This window comes from Vicugna pacos, chromosome 4 (genome assembly GCF_048564905.1).
Source record: "Vicugna pacos chromosome 4, VicPac4, whole genome shotgun sequence".
NCBI classification, from domain to species: domain Eukaryota; kingdom Metazoa; phylum Chordata; class Mammalia; order Artiodactyla; family Camelidae; genus Vicugna; species Vicugna pacos.
The window spans coordinates 47,266,989-47,287,097 of record NC_132990.1 but is presented as its reverse complement, the minus strand read 5'-3'; the positions used below and the strand labels follow the sequence as shown (position 1 = coordinate 47,287,097).

The following is a 20,109-nucleotide window of genomic DNA, read 5'->3' as shown; positions in this document are numbered from 1 at the left end:
TGGATTCACCAAACTACATTCCCACCAGCAGTGTAGGAGGGTTCCTTTTTCTATAAACCCTTTCCAGCATTTATCATTCGTGGACTTTTGAATGATGGCCATTCTGACTGGTGTGAGGTGATACCTCATTATAGTTTTGATTTGCATTTCTCTGATAATTAGTGATATTGAGCATTTTTTTTCATATGTCTATTGGCCATTTGTATGTCTTCATTGGAGAACTGCTTGTTTAGGTCTTCTGCCCATTTTTGGATTGGGTTGTTTGTTTTTTTGTTATTAAGTTGTGTGAGCTGTTTATATATTCTGGAAATTAAGCCTTTGTCAGTCGCATCATTTGCAAATATTTTCTCCCATTCCGTAGGTTGTCATTTTGTTTTGCTTATGTTTTCCTTTGCTGTGCAAAAGCTTATAAGTTTAATTAGGTCCTATATATATGTGTGTATGTGTGTGTGTGTGTGTGAGTGTGTGTGTGTGTGTATATATATATATATATTATACTTTTAGGCTTTACATTCAATCTGTGATCTATTTTGAATATATTTTTGTATGTATTGTGAAAAAGGATTGCAATTCATTTTCTTGGGTATTGATAACCAATTATTCCAGCACCATTTGTTGAAATGATTTTGCTCCTTTGCTGAAAACCATCTGTCTGTACATGAATGGGTCTATGTCTAGATTCTCTGTTCTGTTTCATTGATATATTTAAGCCAATACCACACTGTCTTGATTGCTGTTGCTTTATAGTAAGTCACTTAGTATATTATACTCACTTAGTATTACTCCTCGAACTTTATTCTTTTGTAAAGTTTTTTTTGCTTTTTTGGATCCTGTGTATTTCCACATGAATTTTAGAATGAGCCTGTTGATTTCTTAAAAAAAACTTGCTGTGATTTTTTTATTGGGATTGATTTTAATGTGTAAATCAATTAGGGAGAGGTGACATAATAATATTGGGTCTTCTCACTCATGGACACAGTATATCTCTCTATTTTTAAAGATCTTTTAAAATTTCTGTCAATAATGTTTTAAAGATGCAGTGGATTCTTACATTTTTGCTATATTTATCCTTAACTATTTCATGTTTATGCTATTTTCAATGGTATTGATTTTTTAAAAATATAATTTCCATCTGTTAATTATCAGTATACAGAAGTACAAGTGAATCTGTATATCAGCTTTATATCTTACAACCTTGCTAAATTCACTTATATTCTAATAGCATTTTCCCCCAAATTCCACAGGATTTTGTACATAGACAATCATGTCGTTTGTGAATAAGGGCAATTTTTCTTCTTTTTTTCCAACCTGGATGCCTTTCATTTCTTTCCCTTACTTCATAGCCCTTGCTGGGCCCTCTAGTACAATGTTGAATACAAGTTCTAAAAATAGATATCCTTGTATTGTTACTACTCTTAGAAGACTTTAAGCATCCAGTATCTCACCATTAAGTATGATCTTAGCATTGGGGTTTTCATAGGTCAGGTGGAAGAATTCCTTTCCTAGTTTGCTGAGATTTGAAAAACTAGGAAAGCATGTTAGATTTTGTCAAATGTTTTTTCTACATCTGTTGAAATGATCATGTTTTTCTTTTTTAGTTTGTTTATGATGAATGACATCACTATGATGATTTTCAAATGTTAAACCAAATTTGCTTTCCTGTGATAACCCCACTCGGTCATGATGTATTATCTTTTTTTTTTTTTTGGTTTTAATTTGCTAAAATTTTGCTTAGAAGTTTTGCATCTATACTCATGAGGGATATTTGTACCCTTTTTTTTCTTGTAATTTCTTTTTCTGGTTTTGGCATCAAGGTAGTGCTGGCCTTATGGAACAAATATTCCCTTCTCTTCAATTTTATGAAATAGTTTGTGGAGAATTGGTATTATTTCTTCTTTAACTGTTTGGTAGAAATAATCAATAAAGATCAATAAAGATACCTGGGCCTGGAGTTTTCTTTGTGGGAAAGTCTTTGACTAAAAATTCAATTTCTTTTTTAGACATAGGGCTACTAAGTTGTTTATTTCTTCTTGAATGAGCCTTAATAGTTTCTGTTTTTCAAGGAATTTGTCATTTTCATCTAAGTTGTTGTATTTATTGGTATAAAGTTGTTCATCAATCTTTTGTTATTATTTTATTATCTCTAGGGTTGGTGGAGATATCATCTCTTTCATTCCTTGCATTGGTAGTGTCAATTCTCTTTTTGTCCTGGTCATCCTGGCTGAAGTTTATCAATGTTAGATAATCTAAAAGAAACAGCTTTTGAAATTCTCAATTTTCTCTATTGTATTTCTGTTTTCTATTTCATATATTTCTTTTCTCTTATTTACTTTTTTCTCCTTACTTTGAATTTTACTTGATCTTTTTCTCTTGTTTCTTAAGGTAGAAACTGAAATTGTTCATTTGAGATTTTTCTTTTTGAATATACCTGATTAGTGTTATATATATCTCTCTCCCTGCACCCCACAAATTTTATTCTAACTTTCATTCAAAATATATTTAGAAACTCAGTTTAAAATACTTCTGTCTTTGATTTTCCTTTAACTGGTGATTTGTTTAGAAGTGTATTATTTGGTTTCCAAATATTTGGTGATTTCCAAATGTATTTCTTAGCTGATTTGTAATTTAATTCCACTGTGATCAGAGGACATATTTTGTATAACTTGAATTATTTTAAATTCATTGAGATTTGTATTATGATTCAGAATTTTTAAAATCTTGGTGAATGTCCCTTGTGCTCTTGAAAAAAAATGTATATTCTGCTGTTATTAGGTAGAACATTCCTATAAATGTCATTTATATAAAGTTTATTAGTAGTATTGTTCAAGCCTTTTATATTTTACTGATTTTCTTTTATTTGGTCTATCAGTTATTGAGAAAGGGTATTTAAATCTCTGAATATAGCAGTGGATTTATTTCCCCTTCTGTCCTATAAGCTTTCCTTTTATTTATTTTAAAGCTGTGTTATTAGGAACATTTAGGACTTTTATGTCCTCTTGATTAATTGAGCCATTTATTATTATGAAGTGATAATAATCCTTATTGCTGGTCATACTTTTTGCTCTGAAATCTTTGTGTAATGTTAATATGGCCACTGCAGCTCTTTTTTAAATTAGAATTAGCATGGCATATATTTTTCTGTTCATTTAACCAGTTAGTGTCTTTATATTTAAAGTGTGTTTTTTATAGGCAGCCTACAGTTGGGTCTTGCTTTTCCAATCAGACAACGTCTGCCTTTTTATTGAGATGTTTAAACCACTTACATTTAATGTTGTTATTGATATGGTTGGGTTTACGTCTGTCATCTTACTACTCATTTTCTGTGTCCTTTGTACCATTTTACTCTTTTTCTGCCTTCTTTTGGATTGTTTCCTATGATTCCATCTTATCTCATTTGTTGCATTTTCTATAAATACTTGTTTTGTTATTTTGATGGTTGTGTTACTGTTTATAGTTTAACTCTAACTTATTACTGACTACCTTTAAGTGATACTATACCTGTTCATGTATAGTAGACCTTAACAGTAGTATATTTTTATTTCTCCATTCTGTGCCTTTGTGGTATTGTCATACATTTTGCTTAGACATATATTTAAAAACAATGCGTTATTGTTATTTCTCTTAAAACAGTAAGTTATCTTCAAAGGATATAAATAATAGGGAAACACATGTTTACTTATGTTCTTACCATTTGTAGTTCATTCCTTTTTATAATTCTTATTCTCATCTGGTATCATCTTCCTTCTGCCTAAATGATTTTCTTTAAATTTTTTTGTGATCCTTGATGATGAATTCTTTCAGCTTTTGTATGTGTAAAGTCTTTACTTCACATGAAGAAGTAACTTTATTGAGATATACTTCATTTACCATACAATTCACCCATTTAAAGTTTATAATTCAATACTTTTTGGTATAGTCAGAATTGTGTAACATCACAATATCGATTTCAGAATTTTGCTATTACTCCAATAAGAAATCCTATAGCCATCAGCATACCCCATCCCTGTTTCCTGCTTCCCCTCACTGCCTCTAGGCTTAGGAAACTAATATACTGTTTATGTATATTTGCAGTTTCTGGACATTTCATATAAATAGAATAATACAATATGTGGTCTTTTGCAACTGGCTTCTTTCACTTAATATAATTTTTTCATGGTTCATCCATGTCGTAGCATATATCAATACTCCATTTCTTTTTATTGCCAAATATTCCATCTTATGGATAGGGCATATTTTTTTTATCCATTCATCAATTGATGGACAGCTGGATTGTTTCCCTTTTTGGCTATTATAACTTTCAGTTTAATGGCTAAACTCTTTCATTATCCTACACCTTTATCATATGCTCACCTCCCTTCCTAGCCAGCCTAAAGTCCATGACCTAGCACTGAAAATGGTCTTTTTAAAAATACCTAAACCCCCTTACTCTTCTTTTTTGTCCATAATTCTTGCTAAGTAAAACTCACACTCTGGCTAAACTAAATCATCTGTTTAGTTCACACAGCTGCTGAACCTTGCAGGAGAAAATTACTTAACAGTGCTGACTGGACTCATATTTACTACCATAAGTCTTAAATGGGCACTTGTACTAACAGATACTTTTTTACTTCCAAGCCAGCCATTTCACACTCCCATTTTATTTACATCTGCACCATCCAGCCCCCAACACTCAGGTAAGGAACAAATACAATTTTATATAGAAAATAAATACAATTGGAAAAGAAATGTTCTCATTTTCCCCTCACAAATTCTGCCAATATTTCTCCTTCTGTATTCTCTGAACTAAACTGCATCAAATATTCCTCTTTCTGTCAGCTTTTTCCTATCTAGATCACTCTTGTCAACATAAAAATGTGCTAGTACTACCAAATCTAGCGCACACACACGCATAGAAACACAACCTTGAGCCTATATTCTTTCTAGTTACCAAACAAATCTTCTGTTTTTCTTCACAGCAAAATTTCTTGAAAGTGTTATCTATCTATATTCATTTGCCCTACTTTTTCACTTCCCATTGTTTGATGAACCTTCTCTATAAACAGGCTTTTTCTCCCACAGCTCTACTGGAATGAACTTTGTCAGGGTCCTCAAATGACTCATATCTCACCAAAGCCAATAGTTATTTTCTGTCTTCACCTTAATAGACCTTTCATTAGCATTTGACACAGCTGACCATTTCCTTTTTCTTGAAACATGTACTTCTTGAAGCTTTTAGAACACCACACTCTCCTTTTTCTTCAAACTCACCATCCATCCCTTCTGATTTCCTTTGCTGGCTCTTACTCCTCTACCAAACCTCTAAGTGTTAAAGTAACCCTGGATTCTGTCTTTGGCCAGCTTAATTTATACTCCCTCTAATTATACTCCCTCAAAAATTTTATCTGTCTACATAGCTTCAATTATGTCTAGCTAGTAACTCTCAAGTTTATATTTCTAGCTGAGATCTACACTCTGACTTCTAGACCTGTACATCCAGATCCTTACATGATATTTCTGCTTGAAAGTGTAATAAGTACCTCAAATATAATATAGCCAAATATGAAGTATTCACCTCCTACCTCCCCAAATCCATATTCCTCAGGTCTTCACCCTGTCATTAAATAGTACCATCCATCCTATTCCTCAGGCCAATAATAAACTTGGGATTTTCCTTAATTCTTTATTTTACATCCACACCGAACATTTAATCCACCAGTATATGTGTTTACAAATATAACCTAAATTGTACAAATTCTTAACAAATCCACTATTAAAAATTCAATCTAAGCCCCAATTATGTCTAGCTTGAGCTGGGAATAGCATCCTAATGCTCTTGAGCTAGACAGTGTCATCCTAATGGTCTCTTTTCTATTTTTGCTCCTATAAGTTGGCTGCTGTGTCCTTTTGATATGTCTTCATTATTTTTTGAGAACTTCTATGCTTTATGGCACAAGATATTCTAGGCTAATCTTATACTTTCTTTGCCTTAATCTCACAGTTACAGAATATTGAGATTTGTTCTGGCAGACAGTTAACTTACTAGCAGATCAGTAAATCTTTTTTCAAGGATTTTTCTAACCTTTGTTTGGATGGGATGAGTGTGGCTCTTTTCAAAGTCTAGAGTAGTTTACCCTACAGTGTGGACTTTTTGGAAGGACATCTGAATGCCCATGGTGTTCAGTAAGTTCTCTCCACTTTGGTCCATTGGATTCCTATGTCTACCAGTACTGAGAAACCTCCACAAATTCCATTCAGCTCACAGCTCTTGCAGCTGTCCTAAGCTAGATCTTACAGGGTCTCACATGCAGATTATCATTTGGCCAGAGACTTAATGGGCACACTATACATATTTCCATTGCTCCTTTTTTGCACAGCTGCAAAATGGCTCAATCACCAGAAATGTTGATCCATACTTCAGGAGCACAGCAATATAGCTGTTCTCTGCTTGGGCCTCACCTTCCTGCACTACAGCTTGCAAAGTGCCCTAGGCAGAAAGCTGGGGCAATTGTGCAGCTTTTCTCACATGTTTCTCCTGTGTAAAGAATCACAGTCCATTGTTGCTTACTGTCCAAACAATTTGTGCATGTATTTTGCCTAATTTTGTATTTCTTTACAATAGGAGGGCTAATGCTGTCCAGTTACTCCTTTATTATCTGAAGTGGATTCAGCATCTATTCTTTGTAGAAACTGTGTATGAAATAGAATCCTTAACATGATAATACATACACATACACACATGCCCAAAACATAACACACATACATATTCATACACATAAGTTTTAAAAATCTTATTGCAAAAGTCAGCAATAGATACATTCTCATTAAAGTCAGGAGTTTGTAAATGCTATAGTAGCCAATACAATTAGACACAAGAAAAAAGAATAAAAATTAGAAGAAAAGATATAAAAAATGAATATGTGCAAATGATGGAAACCAAAAGAAATAAACTGAAGAATTTAATCCTGTTTATGAAGTTAATAAACAGGATTGATCAACATTTATTTTCAATAGCAAAAAATAAAATACATAGGAATAAACCCTAATTAAAATAAAATGGGAATTATAAAAAGATAACTTTACAACTCTGTTGTGTCTCCCACGTTCAGTCATGATGGAGTAACAGGGTCCACATTTACCCACTATCTGTAACAACCATAGAGCTAGACAAAATATGCGTTGACTTTTAAGACGTTAGACATCAAATAACAAATGACAGTGATCACTGAGAGATGGGAAATCAATGCAGTGAGTCCTACAATACTGTCAGCCTACGCTATTTACAGCCTAGACAAAGTTCCCAGGCCATAGTTTAAGGAGGAGGAACCCAGGTAGAATTTAGCAATCTGTGAGTTGAGATGATGGGACTAGGAGTCAGAGAAGGCCAAGGCAGCTAGAATTCTGAGGGCAGATTATCTGAGAAGAAAGGGCTGAACACAGAGAGAACTCTTGAGATCTGAAGAGGGTCCCTCTTTATTGTTCAGCAGAGCACTGGTTGGTGCATGCATCTGAGAAAAGTATCAGAGGTGGGATTAAAAAAGACACCAGAAAAGATATAAGGTCATAATACCCAGAGATCACACACAGAGGCAGATAGAGTGCCTATTCCAACAGTCAAAGTAGAAAACCTCATAATAAATGGGACATTTGATAGAGTACCAATAAAGGCTTTGTTTCAATAGTAAGTAAAAATTAATCCTGGACTAAATGTTGATGGGTTCTGCCTAATAAGGCTTTTAAGGAGTACCTGAAATGATTAAGCTGTTTCCAGGTAACTTAACTGAATTGCAAAGCAAAGCTAAAGAATATTTATAGAGAAAAATGGTGGACTAGGAAACTCCAAGCCCCTGTTCTTCTATGGAAACACCGAAAAATAACCAGAAACTGACAACTACAATAACCTTATAAAAATCTCTGGAAAAGAGTCAAAGGTCTATAGCAACCAAGTGAATATTCAATTAATAAAAAGTCACATTCAAAACAGTAGACTATTTCATGATGTTTTTACTCACTACTGCCCTGCCCCCTCCCCAGTGTGCTGTAGTTTTGGTCTAGAGGAAGTAGCAGCCCAACCCCCAGTTCCCTCCCTTGAAACAAAGGGAGCAGAGCAGACCTTATTTGAAAGTTATAACCAGCTTGGGGCTGCCTAAGGACGGGTCTCTGTATCCCCTAATTCAGACCTTAGGCAGAGAGAAGTGGTGGATGCTGCCCATGAAAGTTACAAGGGATCTATAGACTCAGGAGGTCTCCTGGGTCTATAGATCATGGGTAGAGACATAAAATAGACCATTGAAGGCCCCAAGGAGAGTCTGAGATGAGATTCTTTGGGAGGCTGAGACATTCAAAAGCAGCCATGTGTATGGAAGAATTGAAAAAGCCATAAATAGGCCTAGCCAAGACACCTGTTTAGAAGAAACCTGAGAAGACCTTAAACTTTTCCCTTGAGCTGATCCCTAGGCTCAGAGCGTGCTCAACTAATTGGAGGACTGCCGCAGCATAGAGCCAGTCTGCAAAGACTGAGTGAGATGATTGCTTTTACAAATGCCCAATCTTCTAAAAAAAATCACAAGGGATGTAAAGAAACAGGAGATCACGGCCCATTTAAAGGAAGAAAATAAACCCTCAGAAACTGTCCCTGAGGAAGAATAGGCATTAGACTTACTAAACAAAGACATTAGACCAACTCTGCGAAATATGTTCCAATAACCAAAGGAAACAAAGAAATAAATAAAATAAGAAACATCAGGTATGAACAAAATGAGAATGTCAACAAAGAAATAGAAATTATAAAAAGCAACTGAATAGAAATTCTGGGAAATACATAAGTGAATGGAAAGATTACTAGAAGGAGATTTGTGTAAGCAGAAGAAATAACCGGTAGGCTTAAAGATAGGACATTTGAAATGATCAAGTCTGAGGAGTAAAAGAGAAAAGGACTACTTTTCCCCTAAGATCATTAACAAGGCAGATATGTCTGCTCTCACCATTTCTATTCAACATTATACTGTATGTTCTAGTCAGTGCAATAAGGTAACAAAGAGAAATAAAAGGCATTCAGATTGGAAAGAAGATGTAAAATTGTCAGATAACATGTCAGACAACATTATCATTAATTTGGAAAATACTAAAGAATTTACAAAAAATAGCTACAACCAACAAGTGAAGTTAGTAAGATTGCAGCATATAAGATAAATATTCAAATAATTTCTCTTTCTATATACTAGCAACAAACATTAGAAATTAAAATTAAAAAGCAGTATCATTTAGAATAGCATCATAAAATTTGAAATAGGGGTTTATTCACAAAATATGTACAAAACTTGCACAAAAAAACTATAGAACATTTCTGAGAGAAATTAGACACACCCTAAAAATGGAGAGATGTACCATATCCATGGACCAAAAGACAATATTGTTATGTTGGAGAGGATGTGGAGAAAAGCGAACCCTCCTGTACTATTGGTGGGAATGTAAATTGGTGCAGCTACTGTGGATAACAGTATGGAAATTTCTCAAAAAACTAAAAATGGAACCTACCATGTGACCCAGCAATTCCACTTTGGAGTATCTATCTGAAATAAACAGAAACACTAATTTGAAAAGATACATATAACCCCAGTGTTCATAGCAGTGTTATTTATAATTGCTAAGGTAAGGAAATGGTCTAAGTATCCATCACCAGATGAATGGATATAGAAGATGAAATACTACTCAGTCATAAAAAGAATGAAAATTTGCCATTTGCAGCAACATGGATGGACTTGGTGGGCATTATGCTAAGTGAAATAAGTCAGATAGAGAGCGACAAATACTGTATGATATAACTTATAAGAAGAGTCTAAAAAATACAACAGACTAGTGAATAAAACAAAAAAGCAGACTCAGAGATGTAGAGAACAAACTAGTGGTTGCTGGTGTGGCAGGTGGAGGGGGAGGGTCAATATAGGAGTAGAGGACTCTCAGAAAGGTTATTATGGGATTATATGAAGTCATGTGTGAAACTTTGGAAAATTGTAAAGCACTATAGAATTTAAAGAATCTTACATTCAATAAAAAAAGTAAAAAAAAATCAAAAGACAGTATTGTTAAGATGTCAAGTCACTCATAGGAATTTTCCCTACATATATACCTATATATGTGTATAAAGATTTATATATATAAGGTTTTATTCAGAGCAGAAGACTATACATAACTGAGTATCCCTGAATAGAGAATTGAAGATGAGTTGTGTTATAGTCACAGCCATTTTTAAAAATGGTATGCACAAGATGTATTCAATTACTAATGAAATAAGAGAGAAAACTGCCTATACTGTACATCCATTTGTAAAGAAAAACATAAAAATCCATTTATTTTTGGCTCAGTTAGACTAGTTTGGAAAGATACACAGGAATCTGATAGAAATGACTTTCTCAAGGAAATAAAAATGGGAGATGAAAGACAGGTTGAGGAGACATATTTACTACATACATTATTCTGCCTATTGAATTTTGTACCATGTATGTATGCCTACTTAAAAAAATAATTTTGGTGATTGAAATCAATTAAGTGCATCAGTCCTTCATCAAGCAGCCTACTTCTGTGCCTCCAATCTTTCCCCAGAAGTCCTCCCCAATCTACTTGCCTACACCTCTGTTAGAGATGGATGACATTTCTTGCTGATAAATGCACTTGTGGCCCATTCCTCAGTGTTCTGCATTTGTTGGTTAATCTCTCTCCCACCTGGAACATACTCCTTTCTCCCACAGCCTGCACTTATAGACCCAAGTCCAGTGTCACTCTACCCAGGAGCCCTCTCTCACCACCTTGATCCTCACTATGCTTTCTTTCCTCTGAAATGGGATGTTTGTGACCTGAGCCTCACAAATGAATATAGGATTCCATTTGTTTTGGATGGTTGGTTCTTGTTTTGTGTGAATTAGTCTTATCTTGGAAACTGGATTGTCTTGAGAACAGAAAGGCAACATGACTCAAATGACTTTGTACTCTTGACATTGCCTGGGTTAAGACTGAGCATAGATTGAGGGTCACCATGCCAGATGAGTGGAAGACTGGGTGCTGTAGGAAGGACCAAGGATTTTGAGCTTAAGGATTTCTGGCTGTGAGACCACTGTCACCAGGGAAAGACTTTTCTCAAGGAAATTCAGAAATCTTAGAGTGTTAGAGAAATGTGACAATATCCACAGAGGTAAGGCAGGTAACATAAATGTGTAAATAAATGGGCAGACTATAGGAGCCCTGGTGATTAATTAGAAAACAACTGGCTTGCTTAAACTTTTTTAAAAAATCCAAGTTAATAAAAACAATAAAACAAGCAAATAAAAAAACTTCCTTTTTTCCAAACAGCAAACATCCAGAGTAGATGAGTAGATGTAACCACAATCAGCAACTACTTTATGACCTTAAGTTAGAAGTGCCCACTAACCCATCTCTGCAGGTACTCATCTCCATGAGCAGACAGAATTCTGTAACATGGTAAAAACAGCTCTAGAAAACCACCTCTTAAAAGAGCTCCATACAAAAGTCTCATTAGTGTGTCTTGGTGGAAGGCAGTGTTTATAATCTCTTTTCACCCATCTGCAAGCTTAAGGTCACATGGTCTGTGAGGCATTCCTTCCTGACTCCCATAGTGTCATTTAAAGATGCTACCACTTTAGACTCTTTAAAAAACTAAAAATAGACTTACCATATGATCCAACAGTGCCATTCCTGGGCTTATATCCAGAGGGAACTCTAACTCAAAAAGATACATGTACCCCAGTGTTCACGCAGCACTATTCACAATAGCCAAGACATAGAAATAACCTAAATGTCCATTAACAGATGATTGGATAAAGGAGTTGTGGTATAGTTATACAATGGAATACTACTCAGCCATAAAAAAGAATAAAACAATGCCATTTGCAGCAATATAGGTGAACTGGAGATCAAAATTCTAAGTGAAGTTAGAAAGAGAAAGAAAAGTACTATATCACTTATGTGTGGAATCTTAAAAAAAACACAAATGAACTTATTTACAGAACAGAAACAAACTCACAGACACAGAAAACAAAATTATGGTTACCAGAGGGGAAGGGGAGAAAGGGATAAATTGGGAGTTCAAGATTTTCAGATAGTAACTACTATATATAAAACTGATTAACAATAAGCTTATACTGTATAGAACAGGGAACTATAGTCAATATCTTATAGTAACCTATAATGAAAAAGAATATGAAAAGGAATATATGTATGTGTATGTATGACTGAAACACTATGCTATACACCAGAAATGATGCAACATTGTGAACTGACTACAATAAAAAAAAAAGATGATACCACCTTGGCCTTTCCCTGCCACATCAGCCATGGCCCCCTTTATGCACCTCTGATTTCCCATCACCCATTGCCTGTAATATTGAAGCACTCCATTCTCAAGCCATAACCAGACTCTGCCATCCCTAAACTTGTGTGTGCTTCTCGGATATATATTCCAGGTGGGGGAGTTGATAGAGGTTCCTCTGCCCCAGCCATTCTTCCTCAAAAGGTACCCTGTGTCCCTAAACACTCAGTTTTCTAGGGATGAGTGACTAGAGATAGCTGTTGTGAAGAGCCAAGCCATCAGGCTGGTGGAGGGTGTGGAGAGTGAAGACAAAGTGGGAGCACAGACACTCCCTGTTAGTGGCATCTTCAGTCCTTACAGACAACCAGACATCCTCATCTACAGACTGGATCACCACATGAGTTTCCCTAGACAGATGGAGGTCTTTGACACCACCTCTTATGAAACAGGAGGGCTTTGTGATGCAGTCTGCTGGCCTGGTTCCGTCATCTGTGAGGCGGAGACAACAAGCATTGGGAGTCATTAGGCACCAGAACCTTGAATGCCTACATAGAGGGATGGTTGGTCTCCTTGTGCTAATAAGGTTTAGACCATGCTGAGTCCAACTTTTGTTCTGTGGGATTTGGAATATCCCTTATATACCTATGGCTCCATCTTCATTATTATCCTAATTATCTGGCAAGTGAAAAAGAATTACCATGGATTAACGTTGGAACCTAAAAGGAGCTGCTGTCGGGTAGGGAAATACTATGACCACGACTCAACTAATTAAGCCTCAGTGTCTCTACTTTTATCCTTCCCTTCCCCTTCTCTCTCTCTCTCTCTCTCTCTCTCTCTCTAAATATATGTGTATATGTATATATATATATTTTTCTTTTTTTAAACCACCCATTAGTTACTCTTACATGGTATTTCTCTTCTCAGAGTCTAGAATAAGTTCTTATTGGATCATCTTTGCAGTGTATTCTAATTGAAAAATCAAGAACATCTCTTTCTGGCTTGGGTTGAAACCTAGATCACTGGATCTCAGACCTTCCATCATGTGAGATTTTTCTGGTTTGTGATCCATTAAGACATTTGTAAGAAGAAGTCCTTTGGTTATTAGAACTACCCACCTTTTATTCTGTTTTACTCTTTCTCTTGTTTCATAAGCCTGATGTGGAACTTCTCTTAGGAAATAAATGGGAGGTATACAAAGTTAGGAAAGTAAAAACAAAAATACAGATAAATAAAAAGGAATGGGGAAATTTATATTAGCCTTGTCTCATTTTGGACATGAAAAAAAATGGTGTCCCAGCTTGATATTCTAACTCTTTTATCTTTAAGCGTCACTGGAAAGTCAGACAAAGGGCTAAAGATGCAGCATCAAAAGGTAAGGTCCCAGGCTGTACTCTGACTTCCCTCCACAGTGGACCAGATTCCCATGGACCCTGAAGTTCCTTTATGATCCCTGGTGCCAGGAGCCAGGTGCTCTAACCACTGGAGGCTCCAATTCCCGAAGTTGACAAATTCTCCCAGAAGATGTGTTTGGGTGGGAAATCAGAACCTGGGAATATTCCAAAATTCTCCACCTTACCCCTGGGAGTGAAGAATGAGGAATTGGGGGAGAAGTCCTTAACTGTGTCATTTACTAGTTGTCTGACTCTGTTGAAGTCACTTTATCTCTCAGTCTTGCTACCATGAGATGGGCATCTGATGATCCTGCCTCACTCACAGTGTGGTTGTGAAGGTCAAATGAGGTCAGGCCCAGGACAGCACATCATGCCTGGCTAAGCTGTACACAGGCGTGCCTTAGAGCACTATGGTGGGGTTTGCAGTCTTCTCTCCTTCAAAGGCCTTGAGCTTCCTGTAGGATGGGCCTGAATCCTCTCCCGTTCCATATAACACTGTCTCCTGGTCTCTCAGCAAGGAGACTTTCCTGGAAAGAAGCTGAGAAGCCGTGGGAGCTGCTCTCTGTCATGAGAAGGTGATCTCTTGCTCTTTTCAGTCTCCTAAGTTTGGACCTGGCCTGTGCTGATTTCTCTCCTTGGCCTGGGGCAGGTCTAGGGAGAAGGATAATGGCTGGGAGGTGAGCCTGGAGCACTGGTTGAGAGGGTGGCCAGAGGGGAAGTTGGGGTTAAATGGCTCAGGAGAGAGGAGTCTTCCATTTCTTATCTAAGCTGGGCTCACAGTGGTCCTAGAAGTCAAGATTTGACTAGTGCAGGATATAACTACATGGGTTTGCACTCAACCACAAGACAAGTTATCCAGTTAGAAGAATGGATAATTAAGTGCATAAATAAGTCATCATTTTCATATTGTCTTTACAACTCTTTTCAAGGGCAGACCCCTGGACCCTGCTGACATTACCTCCTCTGGTTCTGTCTTCAGGGAGGCCAGTTCCTGGGACAGTCCTCAGGCAGCAGCTTGTCATATCATCCCCTTCTTAAGATCTCTAGAGAATGGGCATGGGCTCCCAAGAGACACTGTGCACACTCTGTAATCTCCAGAACAGAGTTCCCACAAGGATCTCCTTTTCCACAGTTTGGGAAAACTGAATACCAGGCTGTGGCCTTCTTAGCACCTAGCAAGACTGACTCCAGGTTCTCCTTGGTGATGTTCCTGGTGCTGCCCCCTCAGATAACCATTGGCTTTTCCATCTGCCAGGTTGCCTTCTCCTAGTTCAGCTTCTCAGCACAGGACAGCAGAGAACTTACCCGCCTCCAGGCTCTCAAGGCCCTGCATTCCCATTAGTTGTCTGAGATCTTGCCCAGCAAGCCCCAGGCCCTCAGCCTGGTGCATCATAACTTGCCGACGGCGTTTCCCAGGGAAGAAAAGTTGATGAGTAAACACCCAGGAGGTGCAGCCCCAGGGCTTACAGGACTAGGAGAGGCAGGCAGGGCCAGTCTCCAGGCCACACACTTGCAGAGGCAGATGTCACTCCATCAGTAACAAATGGTTGCCCTGTTTCCCTTCCCAGCCAGGGCTGGCTTCCTCAGGAGGGGAATGTGCGGCAGCTCCTGTGTGCAGATCCCTACTGCCAAACCTGCAATGCCATGGCTCTGGAGATTCAGCAGTTGGTGGTGGGTGAGAACACCTTGGTCTCTCCCACTTCAACCCGGCCATCGCAGGGCTCTTCTTGTCTAGAGATTTTGTCCACATCTAATGTGTCTTTTGAGCAGAGTCTGGAGCATCGTTCCCCACACTTCAAAGGCCTTTCAGTTCCATCTGCAACCCTCACAGTGTCACAGAAATCCTTAACCCAGTCAGCTGCCCAGTCAACTGGTGCGGTCAGCATCCATGATTACTCGGCTGAACACCTCAAGCTAAGGCAGGGTTTTCAAGGGCCAGAGGTACCCAGGGGCCCAGAGACTATGTTTTCATCAAGGATTGAGGAACCTGTGGTTTCCGTGAACCTGCAGGAGATGATGCAGAACAACCCCAGCCTTGTCTGTGGAAACCAAGGCCAACAGCCTGTGAATTCTCAGGTCTCTCTGCTGACCCTGAGCCAAGAAATCACTACCCTGACACATCCTATGGCCTTGCAAATGGTAACTGTCCTTGCTGCCCACCTGCCATTCCTCAATCCTGAAGTCCTGAGGCTTCTTGAGGTACATGTTAAAAAATGGATGCATTTCCAGAGGTGGGGGCTCCCCCGACGTGTGGAAGAGTCCCTGAGGCAGTTTATGCCAAATCCGCCATTATCTTACCAACCTGTACATAATCAACCGGTTTCTCAGTTCTCTGTTGAGACATTTGGAAACATTTCATACCAGAACTGGGGTTCATGTATGGCAGGCCAGCCTACTCAGGCCTTCTGGGTTTCTGAATGGTCCATTATAGACCCAAAACAAAGACACTACTACCAGCAAGCCCCGAACCATATGGCTCTAGCCTTGTCCTCTCCAGCCCTTAAAGAATTAAGTGGCCTCTATCTAATGCCTGGGAAACAGTCTAATGATTCAGTGGCCCATGTGCAGCAGGAATACAGCCAGCTATTCTGTGGCCTCCCTTCACTGCACAGTGAGTCCTTGGTTAACACCTTCTTGGGTTCTCAAGGCCTCTCCATGAATGAGAGCATGTCCAAACCCCCTTTGAATGATCCTTTTCTCTTCAAAGATCTCTCCTTCCTCCCTCTGCTGCCTAAAAATCCACCCCAATCAGCTCCGCCCTCTACTCTGACTTCCCAAAATTGGATTGCTCCATCTGACCACCAGAAAGCTCAGATCAATGTCCCGTTCCTGACTCTGGATGAGTGTGAAGCCTTGGAGTGGCACCTGCTGCAGAGGCAGCTCCAGCTTCAGTGGGGCTCGCCAGGTGGTTTCCAGAGAGATCAGCACGCCCAGAGCCCCGTGCAGTATAAGACCTGTGACAATGCCCAGCCTTCTGAGACTGTGAAGACTTCTTGGCCAGGGCAGCCCGTCTCAGTCTTCACAAGGGAACTACTCTTCCCACAGCATGCCAGGAGGCTGCTGGATTTCCACCTCCAGAGGCAGTTGATTCACCATCGCTGGGGCCTGCCCCAGAAGATCCAGCAGTCCATCCAGTTGCTCCTGTCCCCCGCTGACCAGCAGACTATGTCCTGGAGCAGCACAGCACTAGACAGTGTGAATATCCCCCAACTTACAGCTCTAGAGGCCACTGGGGCTGAAGATCCATTCTCACCCCCTGTGGACCCAGTGTCAGTCCCTAGGCCACACATGTTTGACCAGGCCAAGGCAATACTGCAGAGCCACATCGACTCCAAATGTGGGCAGATTCACCAGTGCAATGTCCCTGCCTATGTATGTAACTCTTGGGAGTGCATAATTCCTGGGGGCCTGGAAGTGGCTCCCTTCACCTGCATCCCAGAAAGCAAGCCCCTGGAACTGCCAGCAGCAGCTGACCCAGACCTACAACAGAAACTTATGCCCTTGATGCCAGCAGCCCTTGATCAGCAGCAACAGGCCTCACCTGTTGTGATTGAACATTCTAAGCTGCCCCGAAAGCTGTCCGAGGGAGCCATTGAGAAGCTGGAGACAACTTTACGGCACAAGTATCTGGCCTTCTTGTCAGGGCTGCCCACTCTTTATTATGTGGCTCTCTCCAGGGCCATGGCCCCAGCAATCACTTGCCAAGCTATGATCACAGAGACGGTGCCTGGGCCTGTCCAATTCCCAACAGAACCTCTAGCTCAGATGACCTCACCTGAAGAGCAGAGTCTAAGTCCTAGGCCAGGCTTTCAAGATGCCAATGAGGCTTGTGCAGACATTGCAGATGAATTCCAGGCTGACATGCAGGTGGAAGGAAAAATTGAGATAGTGCCTCCAGAAAGCCAGACAGAGCCTGCGAGGCCCTACTTATTCAGGGAACCTGTCTTGGCCAAACTAAATTTCCATCTGAGAAAGAAGATCCTCGAGATACAACTGGGAATTCCCGTAAAGGCAAGGGAGTCCAGGGAACAAATGGTAGCAATCCCGGAGAACATATGCACACAGGAGTCTCCTGGGAGTCTGAACCACCAAGGAGAAGCACTGCTCCAGGAACTCCCGATCCCACCAGATACACCATGTGCCCCAGATCCAGAATGGCTCCGCTTCAAAGAACAGCTGGCCACTGAGTTAAAGGCAGTGCATCAGAAACAGAAGCAACTCGGTTCCAGTACAGTACCCCATGGTTCTGTCCACTGGGCCTCCAAAATCTCCCAACCCAGTGGGGACATGACAGAGGCCCAGGTGCTTTGTGTTCAGCTGGAGGCAAGTGTGAACAACCCCAGCCTGGAGGAGCCCTGTAGCCCCAAGCCCCAAAGCCCTGACAAGAGCAAGGACTCAGCCCAAGTACCCACGCTGACAGAAAAGAAAGACAAGCCAAGCAAACCCAAATCGGCCGGGGACCATGGAGAAGGGGATGCCGGGCTTGCGCTCTCCTCCACAAGAGAAAAAAGCTGCTCTGCTGAAGCCCAGAGACCAGAAGAGGTGCTTCTGAACAGGACACCCCGCAGCCCCTGGCAACGGAGACATCGCTTTCACCTTGGTGCTCCCTGTCAACACAGTCCCCAGCATCGCCCCCAGCCTAAACTCCCAGAACTATCTCCTGGAGTCCCCCAGGGGAAAGACTCTGAGAAGAATGACCTGAAAGACAGCCAAGCCAAGGGCAAAGTCATCCGCAAGCCAGCAAGGGTTCCTGAGAACGTCCAGCCCGTGGTGACCCAGAGGTCACGGGGCCAGCCTTTCCTGGGCCAGCTCACTCCGGGGAAGCCATTGCAAGGACAAACTTTACAAGGTTGGGTTTTGCAGGGGCAGGTGATGCCAGGCCCTACTCACAAGAGGCCCAGCCTTCCAGAATCTGGCCTGAGAAATAAGATGAAATCTTTTCTGCACTGTTTTAACCCCAAGACAAAAGGCAAAGGGCATAAGGAATCCATGTCCTCCACATCTGAGAAAGTGGCCAACATGAGAAAAGAAAACGTAGAAAAGAGCCTGACTCCAGGCAAAAGTCCCAAGGGACGAACTAAGACAGAGAAGATGAGAGGAGACCCGAAGGCCCAATTCTCCCCCGCTGAAAAGCAGGTGGGCCTGGCCTTCTTGGATGTTCCCCATTCCCCAGACAGTAAGCTCCGGCACCGCTCCCATTCCCATCAGGCCCACTCTGCCTCAGTCCTGGGCACTCCTCGCCACTGCCCTCGGCACTGTCCTCGAGTGGCTTGTGTCACCCAACCAGGGAACCCACCCTAACTTTCAACTCTCACCTCGTAGGGAAACACTGGTCTGCTCAAGAAGACCCAGTGCAATCAAGACTTTGTAGTCTTCCCAAGATTGGCATCCCTTGTGGAGGATGCTACGGCCATTTTCATTACTGTACAGGTGGGCAGAGCGCCACCCAAAATACACTCTATATCTTTCAGCAGAAAGTTGTCTGTCTTCTTTTCACTGTGGTGTGTTCAGGGAAGGCATAAGGGAGGCATAAATGTCCTTCCAATCTAGGAAAGGAGCTTTAGCCCACACTTAAGCTGGTCAGCATTCCACACAACACACACACACACACTCACTCACTCACTGAACTGTGAATTAAGGGACTTGAGCAGAGAAGGAAGGCCCTTGTCTAAGGTGCACTGAAGGTAAAAGTTGGGCTTGAATTCTGTTATGGTGTCCTTGGGCCCAGGGGAGCAATGTGGACGTGAGGATAGTGCTGTCAAGAAGGAGTGGCCAGGAATCCCACAGGCAAAATTTACTGGTGACTTCTATATATGCCCACAATTTGGAGGGGAGGTTTTTAGGGGAGTGCCAACCTTGAGAAGGTGCTTTGTGTTTATCAACAGCATATGGCTAATATGACAAATGTCAAAGCAAATGATGGAATCTTCTCTCTCTGCTCTCTGTTGGCTATTGGTTAGATCTTTCTGGAGAACTCACCTGGGAGGCTGCTGTAGCTTTTTTGCCTATATCCCACCTCCACTGCCCATCAGCTGCTGCATGGAATGAATGATACCTAGAATGAAGATCAAAGTAGACAGTAGACATGGAGAGGAGCTGGTCCCCCACCCCCAAGGGTAGGCAGGGAGAGAAGCAAGGAGGGAGAGCATGTAGATGGGGGTCTGAGTACCAGGGATAGAAGCTGATGTGTCCCTGAAGAGGGCATGATAAGAGAAAAGGCTGGTTTGCTACTCAAAAGAGTCTTGAGCCAGGAAGCCAGCACAATACCCAAGTGCTTTCAGGGAATGGAGGTAAATAAACTGAGTTTCAATCTGTTATCTATACTGTGATGAAGAGTGGTGACTTGAGCCTCCTTTTGTCCAAAGGCAATGCAAATTAATTCAAAATTTCTGAACACTCACCCTCCACCCCACAAAACTG

At 40.4% G+C, this 20,109-nt stretch overlaps 1 protein-coding gene across 9 annotated transcripts in view; it reads left to right on the top strand.

Annotated features, from left to right (window-relative positions):
* Nucleotides 1-19,159, top strand: part of LOC102537298 (protein SPATA31F1-like) — an 86,436-nt gene extending 67,277 nt beyond the window's left edge. For 5 of the 9 annotated variants that reach the window (XM_072959659.1, XM_072959661.1, XM_072959660.1 and 2 more), the window contains 3 exons: nt 13,625-13,670; nt 14,204-14,264; nt 15,258-19,159. In XM_072959659.1, the coding sequence (XP_072815760.1) occupies nt 14,257-14,264; nt 15,258-18,990 (3,741 nt within the window). In that variant the 5' untranslated portion in view covers nt 13,625-13,670; nt 14,204-14,256 and the 3' untranslated portion in view covers nt 18,991-19,159. Of the gene's footprint in view, nt 1-12,830; nt 13,035-13,224; nt 13,355-13,624; nt 13,671-14,203; nt 14,265-15,257 lie in introns of those variants that run through there. The other 4 variants (XM_072959656.1, XM_015238947.3, XM_072959663.1 and 1 more) reach the window with 4 other exon arrangements.
* The last annotated feature ends 950 nt before the right edge of the window (nt 19,160-20,109 follow it).